The following is a 25,208-nucleotide window of genomic DNA, read 5'->3' as shown; positions in this document are numbered from 1 at the left end:
ATACAATTGCTGAGAAAACCATTTCTTTACCTGCCAAATAGTGTCAAAATTATTGCCACCCCTATTTTCAATACTTTGCGCAACCTCCCATTGTGAGGATAACAGCACTTAACCTTTTTTTATAAAGTTTTATGAGATTGAAGAACACATTGGGAGGGATCTTAGACCATTCCATACAGAATCCTTCCAGATTATTGATAACCTTCGGTCTGTCCTCTTCAACTCGAACCACAGGTTTGAGATGGCCAATGCAAAATGTGGATTTTGTGGTCAATTAACCATTACTTTGTGGATTTATGTGTGCTTAGGGTCATCGTCTTGCTGGATGATCCACTTCCGGCCCAGTGTCAGCCTCCTGGCAGAGGCAACCAGGTTTTTGGCTAAAATGTCCTGATACTTGGTAGAGTTTATGTCATGATGCCATGGACCTTAAAGGCATCAGCATGCATCAATTTGGCTGGCGCCTAGCCAACCTGAGCTAGCCAACCTCAGCTAGCCGAACCAAACGAGTGTGGTCACATATTCCCTTAAAAAACCTTTGCATGAAAAACAAGAAAAAAAGCAGCAGGCAATAGTACTGTTAGTCCATCTTGAGATGCCGTAGCAGGTATACACTTCCACAAATTAATCAGAATTAATCTCTCAAGAAATCTGTCATTAATTTTGATGTTTAAGCAGAAGAGATCTTAGCCGCACAATTTTGCATCTGATTAGGATGTTTGGTGCAATATTTCTCAAGTGAAAAAATGACAAAAGGCACTTCATTAAGGAATACCTACTGTTGACCAATCGCCGACGAGGGGGTATAGACTTCAGCTACCTAGAGAAAAACAATGTGTGCTCGAAAACCCGAAAGAACACTTGCCGAAGTCCAAAACGTCACAAAATGTCATAATATATGCACGAACTGTTCCGTCTGGGAAGCATGCGGGCGCCACAACAAGTGCCTCAGGACTTGTGGAAATAAAACAGCCCCATAAGATCCACCACCATATTTTACAGTATGTATGAGCTGTAATATTATCTCATCTGACCATAGCACCTGGTTCCAATACAATAATGAAGTTCAGCTAACTGAGCGTTCACATTTGTTGGTTGCCCTCAATAAGGGGCTTTTTTATGACAACACTTCCAAATTGCCTATTGACATGGAGGTGGCGTGTAATTGCAGATTTGGAGACATGGTGAGCCCAAGATGCAACCAAGTTCTCAGCTCTCCAACTGTGGCCCTTGGACTTTTCTGTGCCTCCGGAACCACCTTCCTCACTGGGCGTGGGGACAAGATACACTTGGGTCCTCCACCAGGAAAGTTTACCACTGTACCAGTGGTTTTAACCTTCAAAATGTTTTGCCCTAATAGTGAGTGATCTCTCCACATCTCTGAATATCCTTAGTGACCCAGCCAGAGCCAGGTCATGAACCTGATCAAAATTCTCTGTAGAGACCTGAAAATAGCTTGCGCAGCGACGCTCCCCATCTAACCCGACAGAGCTTGAGAGGATTGCAGTTGAGTGGGAGAAACTCCCCAAATACAGGTGTGCCAAGCTTGTAGCGTCATACCCACTAAGACTCGAAGATGTAATCACTGTCAAAGGGGCGGCAGCGTAGCCTAGTTAGAGCTTTGGACTAGTAACCGAAAGGTTGCAAGTTCGAATCCCCAAGCTGACAAGGTACAAATCTGTCGTTCTGCCCCTGAACAGTTAACCCACTGTTCCTAGGCCGTCATTAAAAATAAGAATTTGTTCTTAACTGACTTGCCTAGTAAAATAAAGGTAAAAAAAATAAAAAATATAAAAAAAGGTGCTTCAACAAAGTACTGAGTAAAGGGTCTGAATACTTATGTGAAATTTAATTAACATTTGAGACTAACGTAACAAAATTTGGAAAAAGTCAAGGGGTCTGAATACTTTCCGAATGCACTGTACACGTCAACCCCCAAAAGGTTCTAGCATCAGGCAGGTCCATGACTACACAAGTGAGAGGAACCAATTAAGTTCCTGCCTAACAGATATGTATTGGCTGTCTAGAGGTGTAGAAGTTGACCCCCGCCAAGGAGGTTATAAATAAATGTGCTTATGTAATCATGCTTCGTCTTTGCAGCTGCATGAACCAGTGGGTGAATAAACTTGGTTCGAGCTTTATCTAGTCGTCCGTTTTAGTTTTTACTCTGTTCGTTCAGAACCTAACATGCATGTTACCACATTTTTATACCCAGTGAAACAGGAAGCCATGAAAGGCCACAATACAGTTCCTTGACGCAAGGCACCACAGACTGAAATTACCTTTTTGCATCTACAGTACCTATCAATTTTTAGATTTGTTGGTATTTTGGCCCATAAATATGAGTATTTGTCAAAAATGTCAAAATCTTCATGAAAATGTATATTTTATTTTAGAGAATAGAGAATGTAACAAACTGGACTATATGTAGTAACTTACTTTGAAGAGATGGTGATTGGGTCTAAATAGATGTTTGGTCGTCTAAATTCAGTGTACTTGTCTTTAACTGGCATTTACCGAAAGTCAGACTCTTCCCACATGCCAACTCATTTTCCTCAGTGTCAGAAGAATCAACATTCACCAGATTGTGTGGTTATCCTTGGATATATTCAAGATTTTCCCAGAGGTTATTGTTGATATGTTGTCAATTTGTTATTCTAAGTAACATTTTGTTTTGAAAAATTTGCCAAAAATGCATTTTACGTACTGGGGTGTCTTAACAAAATTAAACTAAAATATTTACGCAGACTTAATCCAGTGTCCTGAAAAATGGATTTGTGGGATATGCAAATAGTCAATGTCGGATGCAAACCTCGTAACTCAAAAAGTGGTGATTTTTTTATTTTATAAAAAAAAAAAAACTTTAATCGATACAATTGGTTCCCCTTCACGTGTATGAAGGTTTCAGGACCATTTTACCTAAATAGTTATGCCGACTTAATCCAGTGAACCAAATATTTTTTGTGGGATATGCAAAATGTGCATATTTAATGAAATATCACCTAATTTGCGTATATCTTTTTAAAGTATTATGCGTATCTACATTCAACTGGTAAAAGTTGACTGTGATATGATTGAGAGAAAAAAATCCCCTATTAGGGCATGGTGCCTGGCCTTTAACTTTAAATAGTAGAATGTTAATACAGATCACATTGATTGATTATATTTATAAGAATCATTAGGGGTGCCAATAATTTACCTTTTATTTTATTTTTTATAAACAGAATCTCAACCATTTTTTATTTATTTTTGCATACAATATAGCTCGTATTTGTATTTGTTTATATTTATTTATATTTTGCTAATCTTATCAACAATTTTGGATGTGACTGTGTATGTAAAAAACACAACGTGTCCCACAATCATATTACAGAAGATGGGGTGCATATGAGATGTCATTACCTGTGCCAAGAAGCGGTAGACAAACACTGCCTTCAGCTGGCCAAAACGGTACACCCTGAAGATGCTCTGGATGTCATAGGAGGGGTTCCACGAAGCGTCAAAAATTATGACCCTGTTAGCTGCTACCAGGTTGATCCCAAGGGACCCAGCTCTTGTTGAGATGAGAAACAGACGACCTCTGAAAGTAAATTGGTAAGAAATTAAATCAAAGGAGTGAGTGTGAGTAGAATCTTAAACAGACCATCTAAAGAAGTCACACTGTCTACAATTACTGATGCTTTGTCATGAATAATAATACAATACTAGTGTTATGCTACATACTGTGTTGAGGTTTGGCACTGTGAAATTTGAGATGTAGAATAGTACAGCAGTCAGAGACGTACCGCTCATTGGTGGCATCATTGAACTCTTCAGCCCATTTCTTCCTGGATGTGGCACTGGTGGACCCATCAATACGGTAATAGTCAATGTTTCTGATCCAGCTGCCATCACCTACAGTTTGGAAAAGGAAACAAATGACACAATTATAGACTCTCTAAAGAAAACAATTGTTTTGTAACACAATAACATATATTTGAATATGTGAACAGTCAATGGAAACCGTACCTTTGTATAAGGATGATTGTCCGTTGTCTTTGGCTTTGTTAGCGAGGTCCAAGAAATCTTCGATCATGTCTAATGAGATCAAGGATTGACTAAACACCAACCTGTGAATATACAAACAAAAATTGACGAAGGTTGATTCAACAAATCTGCTCTATAAACCTCTGGCTAACTCGATACTTCTTTTTTTAAATACCCCCCCGGTGCCTGAATGCATTTCTCAAGCACACTTACAGTTTGTCGTCCAGTTCCTCTGCCATTCGGAGAATCTCAAACAGCAGCACCATCTTCCCTGAGTGTCCCAGGATGGTGGCATCAGAATCACTCAGCATTGACTTGTACCAGTCTGCAGCCAGACTGTCAGGCCTGAAACTGGTGGACGCTCTCACCGCTGAACACAGAGCATACAATATCACCACTGACCTCACATGAATGTTCACCTTATATTAATGACTTAATTGTAAATAATTTAAAATGTTCAATTGAAACACAAGAAGCTAATGTAAAATAGATGGTAAAGTAATTTCCTTAATTTAAGAGAGACTACTACCATCTACCACTGGAACCAGTGGCCCTGCTCGCTGGTCTCCTTCCACATTGACACCCTTTGATGAACTGTTCCACACCATGATCACTTCCACATCATTGCTTTTTTCATCAGCATTACGCAATTTTCCCTTGTTCTCCTTCTCTTTACTGAGTGGGACAAAAGAAAGGATGAAAGGCAACAATCTATTATTTGCATGAGATTACCTTTTGATGGTGATAGATAACCCACTTCAAGCATCACACTGTCGTAGTAATTAAAGAGCTCGGCAGACGTTACGCAGTTAACGCAAACTCTAAGCAACGCTGTACGTGAATGCTGTTTTTTGTCACACAATGAACAGCTCCTTGCAGTATGAAGTCCTGACACCTATGTTGCTTGCTACGCACATTTGTGAAACGCAAATTTTGAAACGCAATGTATTATTCCTTACGTTGAGATGTTGGCAGCGTTGTGTAGATGAGGCTGAAGCAACTCGCTTAGTTCCTGAGCTGATCTATAGGCTATGCATCAAAAATAAATAAGCAGTCTATTTTGCAACGAATATACACTGCTCAAAAAAATAAAAGTGAACACTTAAACAACAAAATGTAACTCCAAGTCAATCACACTTCTGTGAAATCAACCTGTCCACTTAGGAAGCAACACTGATTGACAAATTTCACATGCTGTTGTGCAAATGGAATAGACAACAGGTGGAAATTATAGGCTATTAGCAAGACACCCCCAATAAAGGAGTGGTTCTGCAGGTGATAACCACAGACCACTTCTCAGTTCCTATGCTTCCTGGCTGATGTTTTGGTCACTTTTGAATGCTGGCGGTGCTTTCACTCGTGGTAGCACGAGACGGAGTCTACAACCCACACAAGTGGCTCAGGTAGTGCAGCTCATCCAGGATGGCACATAATGCGAGCTGTGGCAAGAAGGTTTGCTGTGTCTGTCAGCGTAGTGTCCAGAGCATGGAGGCGCTACCAGAAGACAGGCCAGTACATCAGGAGACGTGGAGGCCGTAGGAGGCAAACAACCCAGCAGCAGGACCGCTACCTCCGCCTTTGTGCAAGGAGGAGCACTGCCAGAGCCCTGCAAAATGACCTCCAGCAGGCCACAAATGTGCATGTGTCTGCTCAAACGGTCAGAAACAGACTCCATGAGGGTGGTATGAGGGCCCGACATCCACAGGTGGGGGTTGTGCTTACAGCCCAACACCGTGCAGGACGTTTGGCATTTGCCAGAGAACACCAAGATTGGAAAATTCGCCACTGGCGCCCTGTGCTCTTCACAGATGAAAGCAGGTTCACACTGAGCACATGTGACAGAGTCTGGAGACGCCGTGGAGAACTGCTGCCTGCAACATCCTCTAGCATGACCGGTTTGGCGGTGGGTCAGTCATGGTGTGGGGTGGCATTTCTTTGGGGGGCCGCACAACCCTCCATGTGCTCGCCAGAGGTAGCCTGACTGCCATTAGGTACCGAGATGAGATCCTCAGACCCCTTGTGAGACAATATGCTGGTGCAGTTGGCACTGGGTTCCTCCTAATGCAAGACCATGCTTGACCTCATGTGGCTGGGGTGTGTCAGCAGTTCCTGCAAGAGGAAGAAATTGATGCTATGGACTGGCCCGCCCGTTCCCCAGACCTGAATCCAATTGAGCACATCATGTCTCGCTCCATCCGCCAACTCCTGGACAGTCTGTGGTGTTGGTGGATGCTTTAGTCCGGGTCTGGGAGGAGATCCCTCAGGAGACCATCCGCCACCTCATTAGGAGCATGCCCAGGCATTGTAGGGAGGTCATACGGGCACGTGGAGGCCACACACACTACTGAGACTCAATTTGACTTGTTTTAAAGGACATTACATCAAAGTTGGATCAGCCTGTTGTGTGGTTTTCCACTTTAATTTTGAGTGTGACTCCAAATCCAGACCTCCATGGGTTGATAAATTTGATTTTCATTGATAATTTGTGTGATTTTGTTGTCAGCACATTCAACTATGTAAAGAAAAAAATATTTAATAAGAATATTTCATTCATTCAGATCTAGGATGTGTTATTTTACTGTTCCCTTTATTTTTTGAGCAGTGTATCATCTCAGCGACAGTTCAAACAATGTAGCCTTATTAGAAACACCTGCAAAATGTAATTTGTTTAGAAGTAATATCTACGTGATTGTAGGCCATTTTGAAAGAGTGAAAACAGTTGTAACCATGCTATTTTTTCCTCGTGGAGTAAATAGGCACATTCTATGCTTATCTGATAAGGGAGCGAATACATTCAAGCATCATATCAAACTGGTATAAATTACACTGGCAAGTATATGTCAGGGCATATTATTTATAAATCAGATTATTTCACATGATGGAGATGTGGGAAGCTAAAAGGCTAGCTTGCTTGCTGTTTTTAGCTAGATACACACACGTATGTGAGAGAGTATTTTTTTTAAATATTTTTAAATCATATATATATGTATATATATGTATATATATACACATATACACACACACACATACATACATACATACATACATACCTTAAAATTAGTGTATTTGGCTATTACAGCCACACCCGTTGATGACAGGTGTATAAAATCGAGCACACAGCCATACAATCTCCATAGACAAACATAGGCAGTAGAACAGCCTTACTGAAGACCTCAGGGACTTTCAACATGGCACCGTCATAGGGTGGCACCGTCTCAGGATGTTACCTTTCCAACAAGTCAGTCCGTCAAATTTCTGCCCTGATACAGTTGACCGGGGCAGCTCTAAGTGCTGTTATTGTGAAGTGGAAACGTCTAGGAGCAACAACGGCTCACCGCAAGAGTATAGGCCACACAAGCACACAGAACTGGACTGCCGAGTGCTGAAGCGCGTAGCGTATAAAAATCATCTGTCCTTGGTTGCAACACTCACTGCAGAGTTCTAAACTGCCTCTGAAAGAACATCAGCACAATACCTGTTCATTGGGAGCTTAATGAAATGGGTTTCCATGAGCGAGCAGCCACACACAAGCCTAAGATCACCATATGCAATGCCAAGCGTCAGCTGGAGTGGTGTAAAGGTCCCCGCCAATCGACTCTGGAGCAGTGAAAATGCATTCTCTGGAGTGATGAATCACGCTTCACAATCTGGCAGTCCGACGGATGAATCTGGGTTTGACAGATGCCAGGAGAACGCTACCTGACAGAATGCGTAATGCCAACTGTAAAGTTTGGTGGAGGAGGAATAATAGTCTGGGGCTGTCATGGTTTTAGACCCTTCGTTCCAGTGAAGGAAAATCTTAACACTACAGCACACAAAGATATTCCAGACGATTCTGTGCCTCCAACTTTGTGGCAACAGTTTGGGGAGGACCCTTTCCTATTTCAGCATGACAATGCCCCCGTGCACAAAGTGAGGTCCATACAGAATTGGTTTGTCAAGATCGGTGTGGAAGAACAGAACTGGCCTGCACAGAGCCCGGACCTCAACCCCATCGAACACCTTTGGGGTGAAATGGAACAGAGACTGCAAGCCAGGCCTAATGGCCAACATCAGTGCCCGACCTTACTAATGCTCTTGTGGCTGAATGGAAGCAAGTCCCCGCAGCAATGTTCCAACATCTTGTGGAAAGCCTTCACAGAAGAGTGGAAGCCGTTATAGCAGCAAAGGGGGACCAACGTCATATTAATGCCCATGATTTTGGAATGCGATTTGACGAGCAGATGTCCACATACTATTGGTCATGTAGTGTAGCTAGCAAGATGTAGTCTACTGGAAGGCACAAAACTAAGTAAATGTAAAACAGCAGGTAGCCTAGTGGTTAGAGCGTTGGGCCGAAAGGTTGCTAGATCGAATGCCCGAGCTGGCAAGGTAAAGATCTGTCGTTCTGACCCTGAACACGGCAGAAGAATTTGTTAACTGACCTACCTAGTTAAATAAAGGTTAATTAAAAATGTTTAAAACTAAACTTTCATTACATGTATGTGTTATTTAAATATGCAGTTGGTTTTCATTCAAATTAGCTTGCAGTGGTGATGTTTTCAATGTGATCATTAGCATTTAGTTAGCATTCTCTATGGGACTTCACATTTACTTGTTAGCATTGCTAACCTCCGGATTACAGAGACCCAGTCGGGTTTGAAAATAGCACCCCTTGTGTTCCGTGCTGGTATTACGGAATATACCGGTATGGGCCAAGTTAGGTATGAAGGTATGACAATATGGATACCGTGCAAGCCTACTTTAGAGATCTGTGACAAGGGGTATCCTGAATATTCATGCTTACACACCTCTCAGCTTTCCCCTGGTGCTTTCCATCAAAATGGCCCTAAAAACAAAGAGAATCTCAGTTGGTGACAGTTTGACTGATGCATCAGGATCTGTCTGGTGATGAGAAAATAGTACCTTTGGTCAAATCTGCATCTGATGGGTCTTTACCTTATTTTCTTTACTGATATAGTTGAGCTGCAGACACCAGGGATGCGTCCAGATTCGGCTGAGTATCTGGAAGTCCTTAAAGAGGCTGGTTCCAGTCTTGCCCCTGGCTCCCTCAACTACGGATCCTGCTCCTACAGACACACATAGCTTTTTCCCCCCTATACGCTCATTTAAAGCCAAAATGTCTCTAAATATCATACACATTTCATTACAGAGCTTTCTGAGCTAACTGGCTAAAGATGGAGGTTCTTACCAGTGAAGTTGTCCAGGTAGTAGCGATACAGTCTGTACTGGAGGGGGGTCACCCTCACTGCCATAACATACTCATGTTTAGGGGGCAGGAACTTGGTCAAGGCTGAGTAGTCTCTCCTCTGAGAAAAGAAAAACACACTAAGTGTATCCACTGGAGACTGACAAAGAATAACAAATACTTGCAAAAAATTGTCAGTGGTTCTGATAAACTACAAATGAAAGTGCCATACACTCTTAGTAATTGAGCCATCTCACCTGTACACATCCTGCCAACATTGCATGAAGGACATGGGCGCGATTCTTCATGATGCGGACATCTCTGGGGGTGGAGTCTGCACACTGGCCATTCTGAATGGGGTTGATAAACCGATTCCGGAACTCCTTGATTGAGCCTAGAAGGTTCACCTTGATGAAGTTCACCATGCAGTGGTCTGAAAGAACCAAAATATGACTCAACTTGAACATTAACAAGGAAATGATCATGCAAATTATGTTCTCCTAAAATCAGTTTTGAGATATATTAAAACTGAAATATGAATTAACTTGGCCAAATGTTGGGATACTGGTCAGAGTACAGTTTTAAATGGAAAGGTTGTCATAGACTGAAGCTCCTTACACTCATTGAGGTTGTTCTGCAGTGGGGTGCCTGTCAGCACCACTCTCCGTTTGGTCTTAATGGCACTCATAGCTTTGGAGATGTTGGACGCCTCGTTCTTAAGGATGTGCCCCTCATCGCAGATCACAAAGTCTGGACCTGAATTACAACAAATGTAGTGTATTAGAGTTTCAACACAATAAACAAACAAATTAATGGTGCATACCTCTCAACACTACATGCATAGATTTAGTAGAGGATGTACCTGGATCGACCAGTGTGCTGTTAAAGGTCTTTTTGAATTGTCTGTGGGTGACTTTGAGGCCTAGTGTGAGGTTGCGGTACATCTCATAGCCCATGATCATAACACCACCCTCCTTCTGCCATTTCTGCAGGGCAATATAACGCTCCTGAGGTCGCTTCAGTGTTGCCAACTCTGTCACCTATGAGGTGTATGTTAGTATATAGAGACCGAGAGAAGAATGGTGAGAGAAATTAAGAGGTCGAGACAGATGAAAGAAACATTAAATACTTTGAATATAGAGCTTGCCAGCTTGTAGTCAAAAAAACCTGAAATGAGTTACCTCTGGTTCATTCAGCCATTCCTATGGCGACAATTAACGAGGAAAGAACAGGGTTTTGGGATAAACACCGAAAACAAGGTCTGAGGTCAACACAAGCTAAGGAGATCTTATACGTTTTGTTCTATGAGATGTCAGTCAGTCAACATGGCCTTCATGAATTATGATGCATTTATGTGCTTTTTCTATGTGCTCAAAATTCACAAAGTGACATTCGCTGATCTCATAGAACAAAACGTATAAAATCTCTGAAGTCTTATTTTCGGTGTTTATCCAAAAGCACAATTTATTTCCACAGAGGCTTAACCATGGCGGAGTTAGTGCCTATAAAATGACGCCATTGCTATTTCTTGATGCTACATTGTATATGAATAACCTCTGCATTTATTTACCTTCAAAGAAAAAAATCGAATCTACAACTACCTTGACTTTGTCAGCTCCCATGTTAACTTGCCACTTGTCAAACTCGTTGACCCAGTTAAGGATAGTGTTGAGTGGACACACCACCAAGGCAGTCCTGAAGTTCAGGCACCTTGACTGCAGCATTGTGTGGAGGAATGTCACCACCTAAATGAGAAAAATATTTCACCAAGAGACTAGTATCATTAACAAAATATACTGTTTTGTTATTGACACATGCATACGACAACACATCTGTCACAACTCTGACAGACATAGATACCCTGCCAGACATGCCACCAAGGGTCTCGTCACAATCCCCAAGTCCAAAACAAATTTAAGGCAACGCACAGTATTGTACAGAGCCACGGTTACATGGAACGCCCTTCCATTTCAAATTACCAAAGCAAACAGCTAAAAATTTAAATATATATAAATAAAACATCTCACAACACAACGCCCATACCCAAAATAACTTGTATATCAAAAGTTTGGACAACCTCATTCAAGGTTTTTTCATTGTTTTGAATAGAATAGTGAAGACATCAAAACTATGAAATAACACATGGAATCGTGTAGTGACCAAAAAAGTGTTAAATCAACATATATTTTATATTGAGATTCTTCAAAGTAGCCACCATTTTTCCCTTGATGACAGCATTGCACACTCTTGGCATTCTCTCATCCAGCTTCATGAGGTAGTCACCTGGAATGCATTTCAATTAACATGTGTGCCTTGTTAAAAGTGAATTAGTGGAATTTCTTTCCTTCCTAATGTGTTTGAGCCAATCAGTTGTGTTGTGACAAGGTAGGGGTGGTATACAGAAGATAGCTCTATTTGGTAAAAGACCAAGTCCATATTTTGGCAAGAACAGCGCAAATAAGCAAAGAGAAACGACAGTCCATTACGTTAAGACATGAAGGTCAGTCAATCCGGGGTATCAAGAACTTTTGAAAGTTTCTTCAAGTGCAGTTGCAAAAACCATCAAGCGCTATGATGAAACTGGCTCTCATGAAGACCGCCACAGGAACAGAAGACCCAGAGTTACCTCTGCTGCAGAGGATAAGTTCATTCGAGTTACTAGCCTCAGAAATTGCAGCCCAAATAAATGCTTCAGAGCTCAAGTAACAGACACATCAACTGTTCAGAGGACACTGCATGAATCGACTGAAGGACACCAATAAGAGACTTACTTGAGCCAAGAAACACAAGCAATGGTTTAACACTGTGTTATTAACACACGTTATTTCATAGTTTTGATGTCTTCCCTATTATTCTACAATGTAAAAAAATAATGAAAAACACTTAAATGAGTAGATGTGTCCAAACGACTGGTACGTTGCGCTGATCTTGAGCTGTTCATGTCTATTATTATTTTGTATTATGTCATGTGTTATTATTATTTTTGGACCCCAGGAAGAGTTGCTGCTGCTTTTGTAACAGCTAATGGGGATCCATATCAAATGGGGCGGCAGGCTAGCCTAGTGGTTAGAGCGTTGGACTAGCGACCGGAAGGTTGTGAGTTCAAACCCCCGAACTGACAAATCAGTCGTTCTGCCCCTGAACAGGCAGTTAACCCACTGTTCCCAGGCCGTCATTGAAAATAAGAATTTGTTCTTAACTGGTTAAATAAAGGTAAAATAAATTTGTTCTCTTCCCTTCCTCTTACCTGCAGTGTCTTCCCTAGGCCCATGCAGTGGGCCAGTAAGCAACCTGATCCAGGGGTTGAATTGGCCTTCTTCACTGACTCACAACAACAGTCCCAGATAAACTGCACACCTATCAAAAGGAAGAAGTACAGCAAATCGAAGGGGACACTGCTGTATTTGCATTTGCCACTATGTTAATTATTGTATGTATTGGACTTGTACAACTGAAATAAAAACCAAGACTTACCATCCACCTGGTGAGGCTTGAGCCTGGTCACCAGGTTCCTGTGCACCTGAATGAGTGGCTCCCTGGTCCCCTCATCCTGATCCAAGACCAGCTTAGTGGTGATTGGACAGGCCACTTGAGACACCTCATCGTCAATAACAATCACCTGCGAGGAAACCACCATTCGACCAAAACTGATCATATAAACCATATATAGATATAATATATAACATATTCAAATAAAATAGACTAACAGTATGACATTTCTGAGAGAGCATGGTTTCAACAGTGAGTGTGAATGAGAGGGTCAGCTGTGTGTAGTGTACCTCTCTGAAGTCCTCCCTCTGCTCTCTGCCTGCCAGGCGTCTGCATCTATCCTCCTCCTCCTTCAGGGCTCTCTGGGTCTCTGAGCGGAGGTGCTCATCTATGATGATTCTGCGGATCTTCTTGCGGCCCTTAGGTGTACCTTTGTTGTCTCCGTCCTTCTCGTCATCGTCACTCTGTTTAGATAGACAGATCCGGAGGTCACCAGCACAACAACGCTTTTACCAGTACAATTTAACATTTAACACATGATACACAAACAGTTAACAAGAATAGCAGAATGATGATCATACCTCTCAGAAATCAAATAGTTGCACATCATGAAGTTATTAAGAAGAATTTAAAAGGTTGACTGGCCATGCAAAGGTAAGATGAGATTTTTTATTTTATTTTATCTTTATTTTACTAGGCAAGTCAGTTAAGAACAAATTCTTATTTTCAAGGACGGCCTAGGAACAGTGGGCTAACTGCCTGTTCAGGGGCAGAACGACAGATTTGTACCTTGTCAGCTCTGGGATTTGAACTTGCAACCTTTCGGTTACTAGTCCAACGCTCTAACCACTAGGCTACCCTGCCGCCCTGATGGTGCAGATGGTGACATCCACTCGTTATTACCTTATCGACGCTGGAGTCAGACAGCACAATATATGAGGGTTGCTGCTTCTTCTGTAGATAACTACGGACTGATTCCCTCTCGACTCTAGAGGTAGATGAGCTAAGGAGACAAAAGAGCAAAGATATTTCACTAATAAAAAAAATGCAACCACAATTACATGTAACAATGACAGAAAACATGGTTTCCTTCCAGATTAGCAGCATTGACAAAACAAATTAGTCTTCTTACCTTTTGGGCTTCTGTTCATTGCCCTCGTTCTCAGATTGGCTCAGCTCTTCACTCATACCAGACTCTTCCTGCTCTGATTGGCTATCATCACTACTCTGGCTCTCCAATGTCTCACCTGAGGCGATGGAAGAAAGCAGAAAATAAGTTCAAAGTAATTGGACCAACTCCAAAACTAGTCTAGGGCACTGATGTTATCCAATCAAAGTCGTTCCACAGAACCCATCCCACACACACACACCTTCGGTTCTTCTAGACTTCTTGACTTTCTGCTCGTTCCCATTTTCTTCAGCTGTTTTCTGATCACTTGGATTTCCATCGCCAAGGCTGAGCTTGTGGCGTAGCAGACAGTGTCTGTGACGAGTTTTACTGGACTCAGAGTCAGAGGTCAAACTGGAGGTCTCCCCTGCAGCAGAAACATGAATAATGTCAGGAGGACATAATATTCCTATTGCAAATGTTAATTCAACCTGTACACTAATAAGCAGTGACACATGGCGATGTCTTAGATCACCACAATTACAATATAGGCCTACTTTAAAATGCCCAGTTAATAAGAAACAGGTCATGTCAGACAGTATTTCAGCTTAATGACAAAAAAAGTTTTAAAAAATGGAAATGTCGGTGGAGGAAAGGAGGGATCACTTACCATTCTCATCTGACGTTTGATCTTTCCCCTTTTCCTGCGCCTTCTCTTCCCTGTCAGATTCATCATCCTGCGATGACTCCTCGTCTGAAGAGAAATCCTCCCCCGATGAGTAGTTGGCTTTGATTTGGGCCAAGAGCATTTTCTTAGCGATTCTTTCAGAAGCAAGGAAGAGAGGGAAAAGGGACCGGAGGATCATTTTAATGATCATCACATCAAATCCAACAAGCCCTGCTTAATAGGTTGATTCTCTAAAGGAACTGGTCTTACAAAGGAATTTACAATCAAGACGCAGGATTTCATCTTAAACTTAACAATATCACCAGGAGATACATTTCTTCTAGAATTAATGAAAATAACAATGCTAGCTATTCTAATACCTCTTTGCATTCCCTGACCTGTAAACAACCGACAATACAGTTTTAAAATAATTATGAGGGGGAACAGTCCATTGCTTTAAGTGGTTGAATGTTTCTTTCTTTAATGATGTAAATATCTGTTATGTGACCAAATAGACAGATGAAATGCTCTGTCAAAGACCATTTCCCTTAATTTAATGTTAAAAACGCAACACATTGAGGAGTCAAAGGCCAGATAACCTAACGACTTTGTAAGCACATTTGAATCAACCACTCCCCTCCAAAAACAAACATCTAAGACGTATCACTCACAAGATGAACAAAGCTGGTCCTATATAGAATAATGAAGACATAAGAGACATTATAAAGGGTATTTATTTATTACAATGGATAGTTTCTCTTACAGAGTTCAGTCAATGACAAAAGTAAGAACATATCCTTGGTTTAACGCATGCTCTACAACAGGCCTTTAACAAGGCTAACACTACAGCACCTCAGAGCTAATGACAGAATAATTATTAGTTCAACTTGAAAATAAGTTCTTACAACCATTTTTATTTTAGGTGGTATGCAGGAAATAGTTTGTGGGGTAAAAAAAATAAATTAAAAAAAGGTTTTGTTGGGCTTTTTACGAAGTTCAATATTCGGTGAAATACATGCATCTACTTACACATGAATATGTTTTTAAGAAACAATCCTTTTGGCAGAATAATAGTTGAATGAAGCCTCAGATGAAGCCTCAGCGAGAAGTAAGTTTACATGAGGGCGGCCCCTCATATGAGGCAGTATCAAACAGCAGCGGCCGGCAACAGCCTGGGCCTGAGGCCTTACCGCAAGTGTTTAAACTGGGAAAATGGAAGAACAAAAAGACACTTCACTATGTAAGAAAACATGTCTCCTCGTCTCACAGCAATGTTGTAAGGCTGACCTCAGAGGTCACAAGAGGACAAAGTTGTGGTTGAATAAAATGCATTACAACCATTCTACAGGACCAGCTTGAAGAGCGGTTGCTATTAGGCATCGAGCAAAGTAAAAAACAATTACATTCAATTAGAGGTTTTTAAATCATTTAAAATGTAGGTAAAAGGCCAATAAATATGGCCTTGCATGCAAAACAAACATGAAAATACTCTAAATATGATTATGCAATTACTATGACAAACAAAGCATACAAGAAATTCAGCTAGGTGCCTGTGGTGAAAAAAGGCACAAAGAAAGTTAAATACAGTACAGTCTTATAATCAGTGTCTTTGGTATACTGCTGTTTCGCATCACAAGTCCTCTTTCTCGGCTAAGCCCTCAACCTGGCCAGAAGCAATTAATCATATAATGTTAAAGATTCAATCAAGCAGAATAGATAGCTTTCCAGTCTGTTCAGAGAATCATTGGATAGTCAACCCATCGTATTAGTACTCAACTGTGTCAGAATAGCAGTGCCTAAATACAGCCACTTCACCACTGGCATATTGCACATGCACTTCAAATATAATCAAGAAAAAAAAAATCTTCCATACAGTAACCATACACCAACACCTAATACTAGCAGTAATGTGTACGCTTTTACACTGCCTTAGAGAAATGGGCAACATCCAGCAGCCAGAAGGGTGCAGTCATGTACAATACGGTCCCCCTAAAGAATACCTGATCATGAACTGACCATTAGGGGATGTATAATATGAGGGTTGGGGTCCAAATTCCAGTCACTTAAGAAATTACGTCAAACTCCATGATGACCAATTCCCAGTGACAGGAATGTAATTCACCCCTAGTATAGTCAAAGATAAATATAGCCAGACCTGTAAATTAAGTCCAAGGGTATGTTCAGGTGTGTATTCAGTACCCTGGTGTTGTTCATTAGCTTTTATTAAAAAAAGAAAGTATAATCACATTATTAACAAATAATGCAATCGATACCTTTAACATGGCTTAAAATACTTAATATACAGTATACTGTTCTTTTTGGTAAAAACTAGAATACTATATGTGGAAGAAATAAGGATGACTTACAGTATTGTTGACCAATGAGAAACTATGAGGTATAAAATAATTTGTTTAATCTGTTTTAATAAGTGCATCAGGCTTTTGTGCAAACTAATACGATAACCAGCATTTTCCCCTCTTAATCACCTTGAAATGCACAGACATGGACAAATGATGCCACATTCTGCTAATAGACAACTCACATTTAACTTTAAATTACATTTTCAAAAAAAAATTAAGAAAAAGGTAAATGAAAACAGTGGCATAAGTAGCCTATCATTCATAACACAGCCTTAGCAAGGTGTAAGGAGGGGTTTCTCCCTGTGCTTGACACGGTACCTCTGCTCTACACTAGAAATTGTATGGGATAGCTGCTGGTTTACTGCAGCTGCGGGTTGGACGAGACGGGATTGATTGGGAAGGGGTCTTGACAACGGAGGAGTCACCATTATTAGCACCCAACTTAGAGTTCCGTGGCGTGGCCTTTCTCCCGCGCCTAGGGTGTATTACAAACGCTAAGTCCGTTTGTTCGGAACCATACCTATTTTCTGGATCGTCATCATCTTCTGCTTCCCAAGAAGGCCCAGACCGGGTCTGCTCTTCATCGCCTACAGGTTAAGAGTACAAAAAAAAAAAAAAAAAGTCAGTTCAACATTTGCCAGTGATAAAATCTACACGGCTACCTGAAAAGGGTTGAAATACAGCTCATGAATGCAGTGGTTTACCTCAAAAGTGTAGAGAAAGTGAGAGACCAACTCACCAGATGACTGGTGGAAAGCTGCTGACCCCAGTAAGGCCACCTCCTCAGTGATAGGCTTAATCTTCTGGTCACCACTGTCGTCACTAGACTCAGAATCCTGGTCTCCCTCTTCTTGACTGGAAGAGGATGGCGACTGCTTTGTTTTCTGCTGGGACCGAGGTGTGCTTTTAGGCTTGGTTACCTGGGTATTACCCTCCTTGCTGAATGCAGATTCATTTTCTTTCTTGACCTTCCGAGGTCTGCCCGGGGGCCTATGTTGTGGACTATTCTTGCTGGGGGTAGGTTCATCCTCTCTCTTAACCTTCCGAGGCCTCCCCCTGGGTCTGCTCATAGTCTTGATCTCCTTCTGCAGGTCTGGATTGTCACTGGAGGAGTCGGAGTCAGAGGAGCGGTCTTGCACCTTGCGTTTGCGGACCACTCTTTCTGGAGAGAGGGCAGTGTTCTTCTTCAGGCCGAAGAGGCATTTCTTGGTCACGCTCCGATGGTCTCCATCGTCACTCCCGGCTTCGTCTGAACTGGGAGCCATGGCTGCCCGCTGAAGGACAGCAGGGACCTCATCGGAGTCCGAGTCTTCAATTCCTCTCCCAAGCCCTCCCTCATCAGCTCCTTGAGGCACTTCAACATTGGGGCTGGTATCAGGGTCGGAGTCACCCTCACTGTCAGCGCCTGAGGGGGTAGACTTGGTCTTGCCCTCACCTGGCCTGCGTAAGGGCGTGGTCTTTACCCGAGGTGAGCGTCTATTCTCTGGTTCATCTTCCAGTTCCAGCACCAGAGATTCGTTTCCCTCCTCAGCAGATTCATACTCCCCTTCTGTTGCAGGTTCAATAGATTCACAGTTCCCCTTACGTTCATCCACTTTTTCTTTTATTTCTTCCTCCAACTCCTTTTTTTCCTCCACCTCCAACTCTGGGGGGCCAGAGGGTGGCTGTTTTTCAACAGGGACAGGTGTAAGTTGCACCACCAGTTGTTTTGTCATGTTGGAAGGATCTTCTCCGGGTTTGGAGTTTTTCCGTGGCCTGCCTCTACCTCGACGGGGTATTATCTCTGTGCCAAGGACACCTTTCATTTCACTTGAGGACAAAGGCCTTTCATCATCCGTAAAGCCTTTAGAGTCTGAATCATTCTCTTCCAAATGTTCAGATGCAATTTTCTTTAAGTAATGCAGGCAATTTTTATCAACAATGTCCATTTCCACACAACCCTCTTGTGCTTGTTGAGGTGCATCAGTACCAAAAATGAAGTTTCCCCCATCTTTTGGCAGACCAATCTCTTTGAACTCCTCCCAAAGGGCTTCCTCCAGAGCTGTGTGGGACGTCTTTAGACCCTTTAGTACTGACTGGAAAGTCTTCAAGTATTGTCGCTTAAAATCCATTCCACCTTGAATGAATTTCACGAAAGTTGTGTTTACAGTGTTTGTAGAGTCCACAAGGTTTTTTGCCTTTTTGGCCATCTCCTCTGGAATTTGAAGGGTGTTGTAGTTGAACACCACATGACCATCCATGCCACTATGGTTCCAATGACCCGTGGGAATGTTTTGAGAATGCCTGGGATGGGAGTCACAATGTCCAGATTTGCCATCACCGCTGCCCCTCTTGCGGTGGTCTTGCCACAAACTCCCCAGGTTGTCAAGAACGTTGTCACAGGCGACGACCAGGTCTAGAAGAGGCGCTGGGCTGCATACGTAGCAGTACCACTTACTCTCCTCATCTAGGATGCCAGACAGCTCCTTTCGCCCCAGATTACGCAAAATGCATTTCTTACAGAAGGCGTTGGGGCAAAAGTCGCAGCAGATCAGGTTTCCCCCCTCTGCACACCATCTGTAAGAAGCAAATATAGTAGTTTGAAGTAATGATTGACGTAATAACCTGTATGTTTTTTAACGTCTCAGGATTTGCTTGCAGCATCTTTTTGTTTTGGAGAACCACCCCATCGTACCTGCACTGTTCATCCATGCCATCACAATCCTTGCTGATGTCATCACTTGAGTAATACTTGAAACAAGACTGAGAAAATAAGACAATAAGGACAAAGCCTCCAAAAATGTAGCTGAGTTCAACAAAATATTTTTGGAAAATGACACACTGAACAAAAATATAAATGCAACATGTAGGTGTTGGTCCCATGTTTCATGACCTGAAATAAAATATCCCAGAGATGTTCCATATGCACAAAAAGCTTATTTCCCCAAAATGTTGTGCACACATTTGTTTACATTTAGTGACCATTTCTCCTTTGCCAAGATAATCCATCCACCTGACAGGTGTAGCATATGAAGAAGCTGATTAAACAGCATGATCATTACTAGGGTTGACCCCAATTTGTTGACTGGTCGATTGTTTGGTCGTTAGGCTGTTGGTCGACAGAGATTGTTTTAGTTGAGCAGTAACAAGTGTATATATGCGCCCATCTCAGTGAACAAATCCATTGGAGTCTTGGACTAAAAGTTATACTGGGTGGTCGGCGGCTCCATATAGCAGGTGTGACAATTGCAGAGCCTCCAGAGGCATGCGGAGGCCAAATCGAGCTCTGTACCACATCGCCATGAGCCTCCCAAATGTTTTAATGCAGAGGGCTCTGTATAGCTCCCCATTGACATGGGTTGACGCTAGGTGGGGACAGCACATCCTGCTCCGCAAAGCGCAAGAAGTATGAATGCCCTGACGTCTGTGGAGGCCATATCACTATAAATCCTGCATGGCCAATGCAGACGTGTGATTGACCATGCGCCCAGATGCACAATGCACTCTCCCACCAATTTGTGCATTCACTGTTTCATATCTTCATTGTGTGAATTGTTTGCATTTGATTATTAGTGTATATCAACTCCCCATGACATATCACCAGTAGTAAATTAACCGTTAATTCCTAATCTAACGTTTGTTACTTTGGTTACGGTCATTTCTTTTAATGCATTCAATATTATTCCAGTCTTTCGTCGGAGTGGACATATTATTTACAAAGTCCATAACCTATGCCATACTTTTGAGAAACAACTTTCGGTTTATTTAATTCCATTTACGAGTTCTGTCAATTTAGTCATAGTCTTTTGTTTGGAACACCCCTGTCAATGTTGAGTAAGGACGCATACACAGAAGTGGCCTGCGCACAAATGCAGGCATAGAAATACTAATCGGATCCCCAAACGGCACATTTATGATTGGCTTAATGTGCCACAACTAATGACCTGTGGAGCTCCTCAAAGTAATGTTTTCTTCACCTCAATGTTTTCTATCCATTGAGAATGACAATAGTTCCTCAATGTATTTGAAAATATTTCCAGTGCTCTCCCTTTCGATAACCACTCAGCATGAAAGGGAAAAATGTCATGCTCTGCTCTGATCCAGTGGAAATGTCAGTGCTGGACTTGGACTGAAATAGGTTCTGGTACTCATTTTAGCACCACAATACTTTAGAGCTAATATTCTATAAGAGGAACATGAGTTCAAGCAGTAGAGCATTTGAGGTGCTAGTACTCAGCTCAGGTGAACCCCAAGTTAATAATTGATACAATGTTTCAAGTTTGTTGCAAACAGGCAGTGTGTATCTGATTTCTAAGAAAAAAAATGTTCTACCTGCAGGCACAATGTTTTTATTTGTTGGCTTTATGTAGGCTTTTTTAAAGTAGTTGGCAATGGCAATAGAAGTAACTTTTTATGTTTTTATCATTTTCATTTAGATTGAATGTTGATTAACCACATGACAATGATATGAAGACATTATTATAAATTAAACTGTTTCACTAAAATGTGCATATGAAAACCATAACTGGCACGCAGATCAGTAGAAATGGTAAGATAAATTGGCATTCCACATGAGAAATGTAGCCCATTACCGGCAACTTCAGGAGTGTAATGGCAGAATGTGAAAGCCAGCAGGAGCGGGAGGAGAAAAGTTGGGTCAGGTTAATTTTTTTCTTCTTCTGGTTATCGAGATCTCTGCCGCCCTCGAGGAATCCAACCGTAAGCTTAAAGCAAACTCAATGTATATAGTTTATTTTATTAAAACATATAGGGTGTGTCTATATACGGAAAATACATGTTTAAAAATGTTGAGCAATTGAACAGACAACTTTCGGACGACCAAGATTTTTGATTTTGTCGGGGACAGCCCTAATCATTACACAGGGGACAATAAAAAGCCACTCTAAAATGTGCAGTTTTGTCACAACACAATGCCATAGATGTCTCAAGTTGATGGAGTGTGCAATTGGCATGCTGACTGCAGGAATGTCCAACAGATGTAGCGAAATTAACATTAAATTCTCTGGCAACTATAAGCCTCCTCTAATGTTATTTTAGAGAATTTGGCAGAACATCCAACTGGCTCACAACCACAGAACACGTGTATGGCGATGTGTGGGTGAGCGGTTTGCTGATGTCAACGTTGTGAACAGAGTGCCCCGTGGTGGCGTTATGGTATGGGCAGCATAAGATACGGACAGCAAACAATAGAATTTTATAGACAGCAATTTAAATGCACAGAGATACCATGGGAAGATCCTGAGGGCCATTGTCGTGCATGATAATGCACAGCCCCATGTCGTAAGGATCTGTTCCCGATTCCTGGAAGCTGATAATGACCCAGTTCTTCCATTGCCTGCATAATCACCAGACATTGGGCATGTTTGGGATGCTCTGGATTGACAGCGTGTTCCAATTCATGCCAATATCCAGGAACTTCACACAGCTATTAAAAGAGGAGTGGAACAACATTCCACAGGCCAAAATCAACCGCCTGATAAACTCTACGCGAAGGAGATGTGTCACGCTGCATGACGCAAATGGTGGTCACACCAGATACTGAGTGGTTTTCTTTTAAGGTATCTCTGACCAACATATAGACTCCCAGTCATGTGAAATCCATAGATTAGGGCTTTATTTATTTATTTAAATTTATTTATTTCCTTATATAAACTGTAATGCAGTAAAATCTTTGCCATTGTTGCATGTTGCATTTATATTTGTGTTCACTATAATTGTCCCAATCTTTGACAGACCCAGGTTCACCTCACCTTGCAAATAAGTACTTTGAGTACCGGATGCTGATTGAAGGAGTCCCTCTGGAAGTGGTTAACTTGCTGGCCACAGGCTGTACAGCTAACAATCTCCAAGTGTTCACCTCCTACAAAACACACAATCGATCAACCAATGCTTCCAAGTCTGCATTGCTTGCTCTTTGGGGTTTTAGGCTGGCTAAGAAAAAGCATCATTCCCCAAGAGAGGATGGCTTTCAACTTCAGCAGTGATGAATTCATGAACTTCTTCCATGAAAAGATCATGATCATTAGAAATCAAATTATGGACTCCTCTTTGAATCGGCATATTTCTCCAATGCTCAGTTGTTTGCACAGAACTGCCAGGATCTAGGATCAAGGAGACACTCAAGTTTTTTAATCCTGTATCTCTTGGCACATTCATGAAAATAGTAAGAGCCTCTAAACCATCAAGCTGCATACTGGACCATATTGCAACTAAACTACTAAAAGAGCTACTTCCTGTGCTTGGCCCTCCTATGTGGAACATAGTAAATTGCACCCTATCCTCCGGATGTGTACCAAACTCACTTAAAGTGGCAGTAATGGAATAAACAAACATGCAGTCAATAATACAATAGAAAAAGTCTATATAGCGTGTGTGCAAATGAGGTAGGATAAGGGAGGAAGGCTATAAATAGGCCATAGTGGCAATGTGATGGATGTGCAGAAGATGAGTGTGCAAGTAGAGATAAATAACAGTATGGGGGATGAGGTACTTGGATGGGCTATTTACAGATGCCGTGATCTGTGAGCTGCTCTGACAGCTGGTGCTTAAAGTTAGTGAGGGAGAGAGATGAGTCTCCAGCTTCAGTGATTTTTGCAGTTTGTTCCAGTCATTGGCAGCAGAGAACTGGAAGGCTGCCAAAGGAGTTGCTATACCTGCTGGAGCACGTGCTATGGATGGGTGTTGCTACGGTGACCAGTGAGCTGAGATAAAGCGAGGCTTTACCTAGCAAAGACTTGTAGATGACTTGGAGCCAGTGGGTTTGGTGACGAATATGAAGCGAGGGCCAGCCAACGACAGCATACAGGTCGCAGTGGTGGGTAGTATATGGGGCTTTGGTGACAAAACAGATGGAACTGTGATAGACTACATCCAGTTTGCTGAGTAGAGTTTGAGGCTATTTTGTAAAATTACATTGCCGAAGTCAAGGATCGGTAGGATAGTCAGCTTTACGAGGGTGTTTGGCAGCGTGAGTGAAGGATGCTTTGTTGCGAAATAGGAAGCCAATTCTAGATTTAATTTAGGATTGGAGATGCTTAATGTGAATCTGGACAGAGAGTTTACAGTCTAACCAAACACCTAGGTATTTGTAGTTGTCCACGTATTCTAAGTCAGAACCGTCCAGAGTAGTGATGCTAGTCGGGCGGGCGGGTAGCGATCGGTTGAAGAGCATGCATTTAGTTTTACTTGCATTTAATAGCAGTTGGAGGCCACGGAAGGAGTGTTGTATGGCATTGAAGCTCGTCTGGAGGTTAGTTAACACAGTGTCTAAAGAAGGGCCAGAGGTACACACAATTGTGTCGTCTGTGTAGAGGTGGATCATAGAATCACCAGCAGCAAGAGCGACATCATTGATGTATACAGAGAAAAAGAGTCGACCCGAGAATTGAACCCTGTGGCACCCCCAGAGACTGCCAGAGGTTCGGACAACAGGACGTCCGATTTTTGAATGGGGTATGCTTATTTAAGATGGTGAGGAAAGTACTTTTAAAAAGTAACTAGGCATCGTCTACTGACGGAATGAGGTCAATATCCTTCCAGGATACCCGGAGCAGGTCGATAAGAAAGGCATGCTCGCTGAAGTGTTTTAGGGAGCGTTTGACAGTGATCAGGGGTGATAGTTTGACCGCAAACCCATTATGGACACAGGCAATGAGGCATTGATCGCTGAGTTCCTGGTTGAAGACAGCAGAGGTGTATTTGGAGCACAGGTTGGTTCAGATGATATATATGAGGGTGCCCATGTTTACGGACTTGGGGTTGAACCTGGTAGGTTCATTGATAATTTGTGTGAGATTGAGGGCATCAAGCTTAGATTGTAGGATGTTCGGGGTTTTAAGCATGTTCCAGTTTAGGTCACCTAACAGTACAAGCTCTGACGATAGATGGGCGGCAAACAATTCACATGTGGTGTCCAGGGAACAGCTGGGGGCAGAAGGGGGTCTATAGCAAGCGGCAACGGTGAGAGACTTGTTTCTGGAAAGGTGGATTTTTAAAAGTAGAAGCTCAAATTGTTTGGGCACAGAACTGGATAGTAAAAAAGAACTTTGGCAGTTCTATCTTGTCGGCAAATGTTATAGTTAGGGATGGAAATTTCAGATTTTTTGGTGGCCTTTCTAAGCCAGGATTCAGACACTGCTAGGACATCTGGGTTGGCAGAGTGTGCTAAAGCAGTGAATAAAACAAACTTAAGGAGGAGGCTTCTAATGTTAACATGCATGAAACCAAGGCTTTTACGGTTACAGAAGTCAACAAATGAGAGCGCCTGGGAAATGAGTGGAGCTAGGCACTGCAGGGCCTGAATTAACCTCTTCATCACCAGAGAAACAGAGGAGGAGTAAGAGAATGGTACAGCTAAAGTCTATAAGAACT

The 25,208-nt window shown here is 42.1% G+C and overlaps 1 protein-coding gene across 1 annotated transcript in view; it reads right to left on the bottom strand.

Annotated features, from left to right (window-relative positions):
* The window catches only part of LOC135550546 (transcriptional regulator ATRX-like), a 44,999-nt gene that overhangs the window by 4,823 nt on the left and 14,968 nt on the right, over nucleotides 1-25,208 (bottom strand). Inside the window, exons 7-29 of the mRNA XM_064981467.1 lie at nucleotides 22,589-22,698; nucleotides 19,513-19,580; nucleotides 17,578-19,394; nucleotides 17,359-17,425; nucleotides 14,482-14,633; nucleotides 14,074-14,238; nucleotides 13,836-13,950; nucleotides 13,607-13,706; nucleotides 12,994-13,167; nucleotides 12,689-12,833; nucleotides 12,462-12,571; nucleotides 10,816-10,959; nucleotides 10,077-10,254; nucleotides 9,833-9,970; nucleotides 9,472-9,647; nucleotides 9,218-9,335; nucleotides 8,965-9,095; nucleotides 8,817-8,854; nucleotides 4,556-4,701; nucleotides 4,240-4,396; nucleotides 4,009-4,109; nucleotides 3,786-3,894; nucleotides 3,403-3,580 (exon numbers count right to left, since the gene is read on the bottom strand). Of these exons, the coding sequence (XP_064837539.1) occupies nucleotides 3,403-3,580; nucleotides 3,786-3,894; nucleotides 4,009-4,109; nucleotides 4,240-4,396; nucleotides 4,556-4,701; nucleotides 8,817-8,854; nucleotides 8,965-9,095; nucleotides 9,218-9,335; nucleotides 9,472-9,647; nucleotides 9,833-9,970; nucleotides 10,077-10,254; nucleotides 10,816-10,959; nucleotides 12,462-12,571; nucleotides 12,689-12,833; nucleotides 12,994-13,167; nucleotides 13,607-13,706; nucleotides 13,836-13,950; nucleotides 14,074-14,238; nucleotides 14,482-14,633; nucleotides 17,359-17,425; nucleotides 17,578-19,394; nucleotides 19,513-19,580; nucleotides 22,589-22,698 (4,637 nt within the window). The remainder of the gene's footprint in view (nucleotides 1-3,402; nucleotides 3,581-3,785; nucleotides 3,895-4,008; nucleotides 4,110-4,239; nucleotides 4,397-4,555; nucleotides 4,702-8,816; nucleotides 8,855-8,964; nucleotides 9,096-9,217; nucleotides 9,336-9,471; nucleotides 9,648-9,832; nucleotides 9,971-10,076; nucleotides 10,255-10,815; nucleotides 10,960-12,461; nucleotides 12,572-12,688; nucleotides 12,834-12,993; nucleotides 13,168-13,606; nucleotides 13,707-13,835; nucleotides 13,951-14,073; nucleotides 14,239-14,481; nucleotides 14,634-17,358; nucleotides 17,426-17,577; nucleotides 19,395-19,512; nucleotides 19,581-22,588; nucleotides 22,699-25,208) is intronic.

This window comes from Oncorhynchus masou, chromosome 12, assembly GCF_036934945.1.
Source record: "Oncorhynchus masou masou isolate Uvic2021 chromosome 12, UVic_Omas_1.1, whole genome shotgun sequence".
Classification (NCBI taxonomy): Eukaryota; Metazoa; Chordata; class Actinopteri; order Salmoniformes; family Salmonidae; genus Oncorhynchus; species Oncorhynchus masou.
The sequence above is the reverse complement of the archived record's forward strand: the minus strand, read 5'-3'. Positions and strand labels throughout refer to the sequence as shown.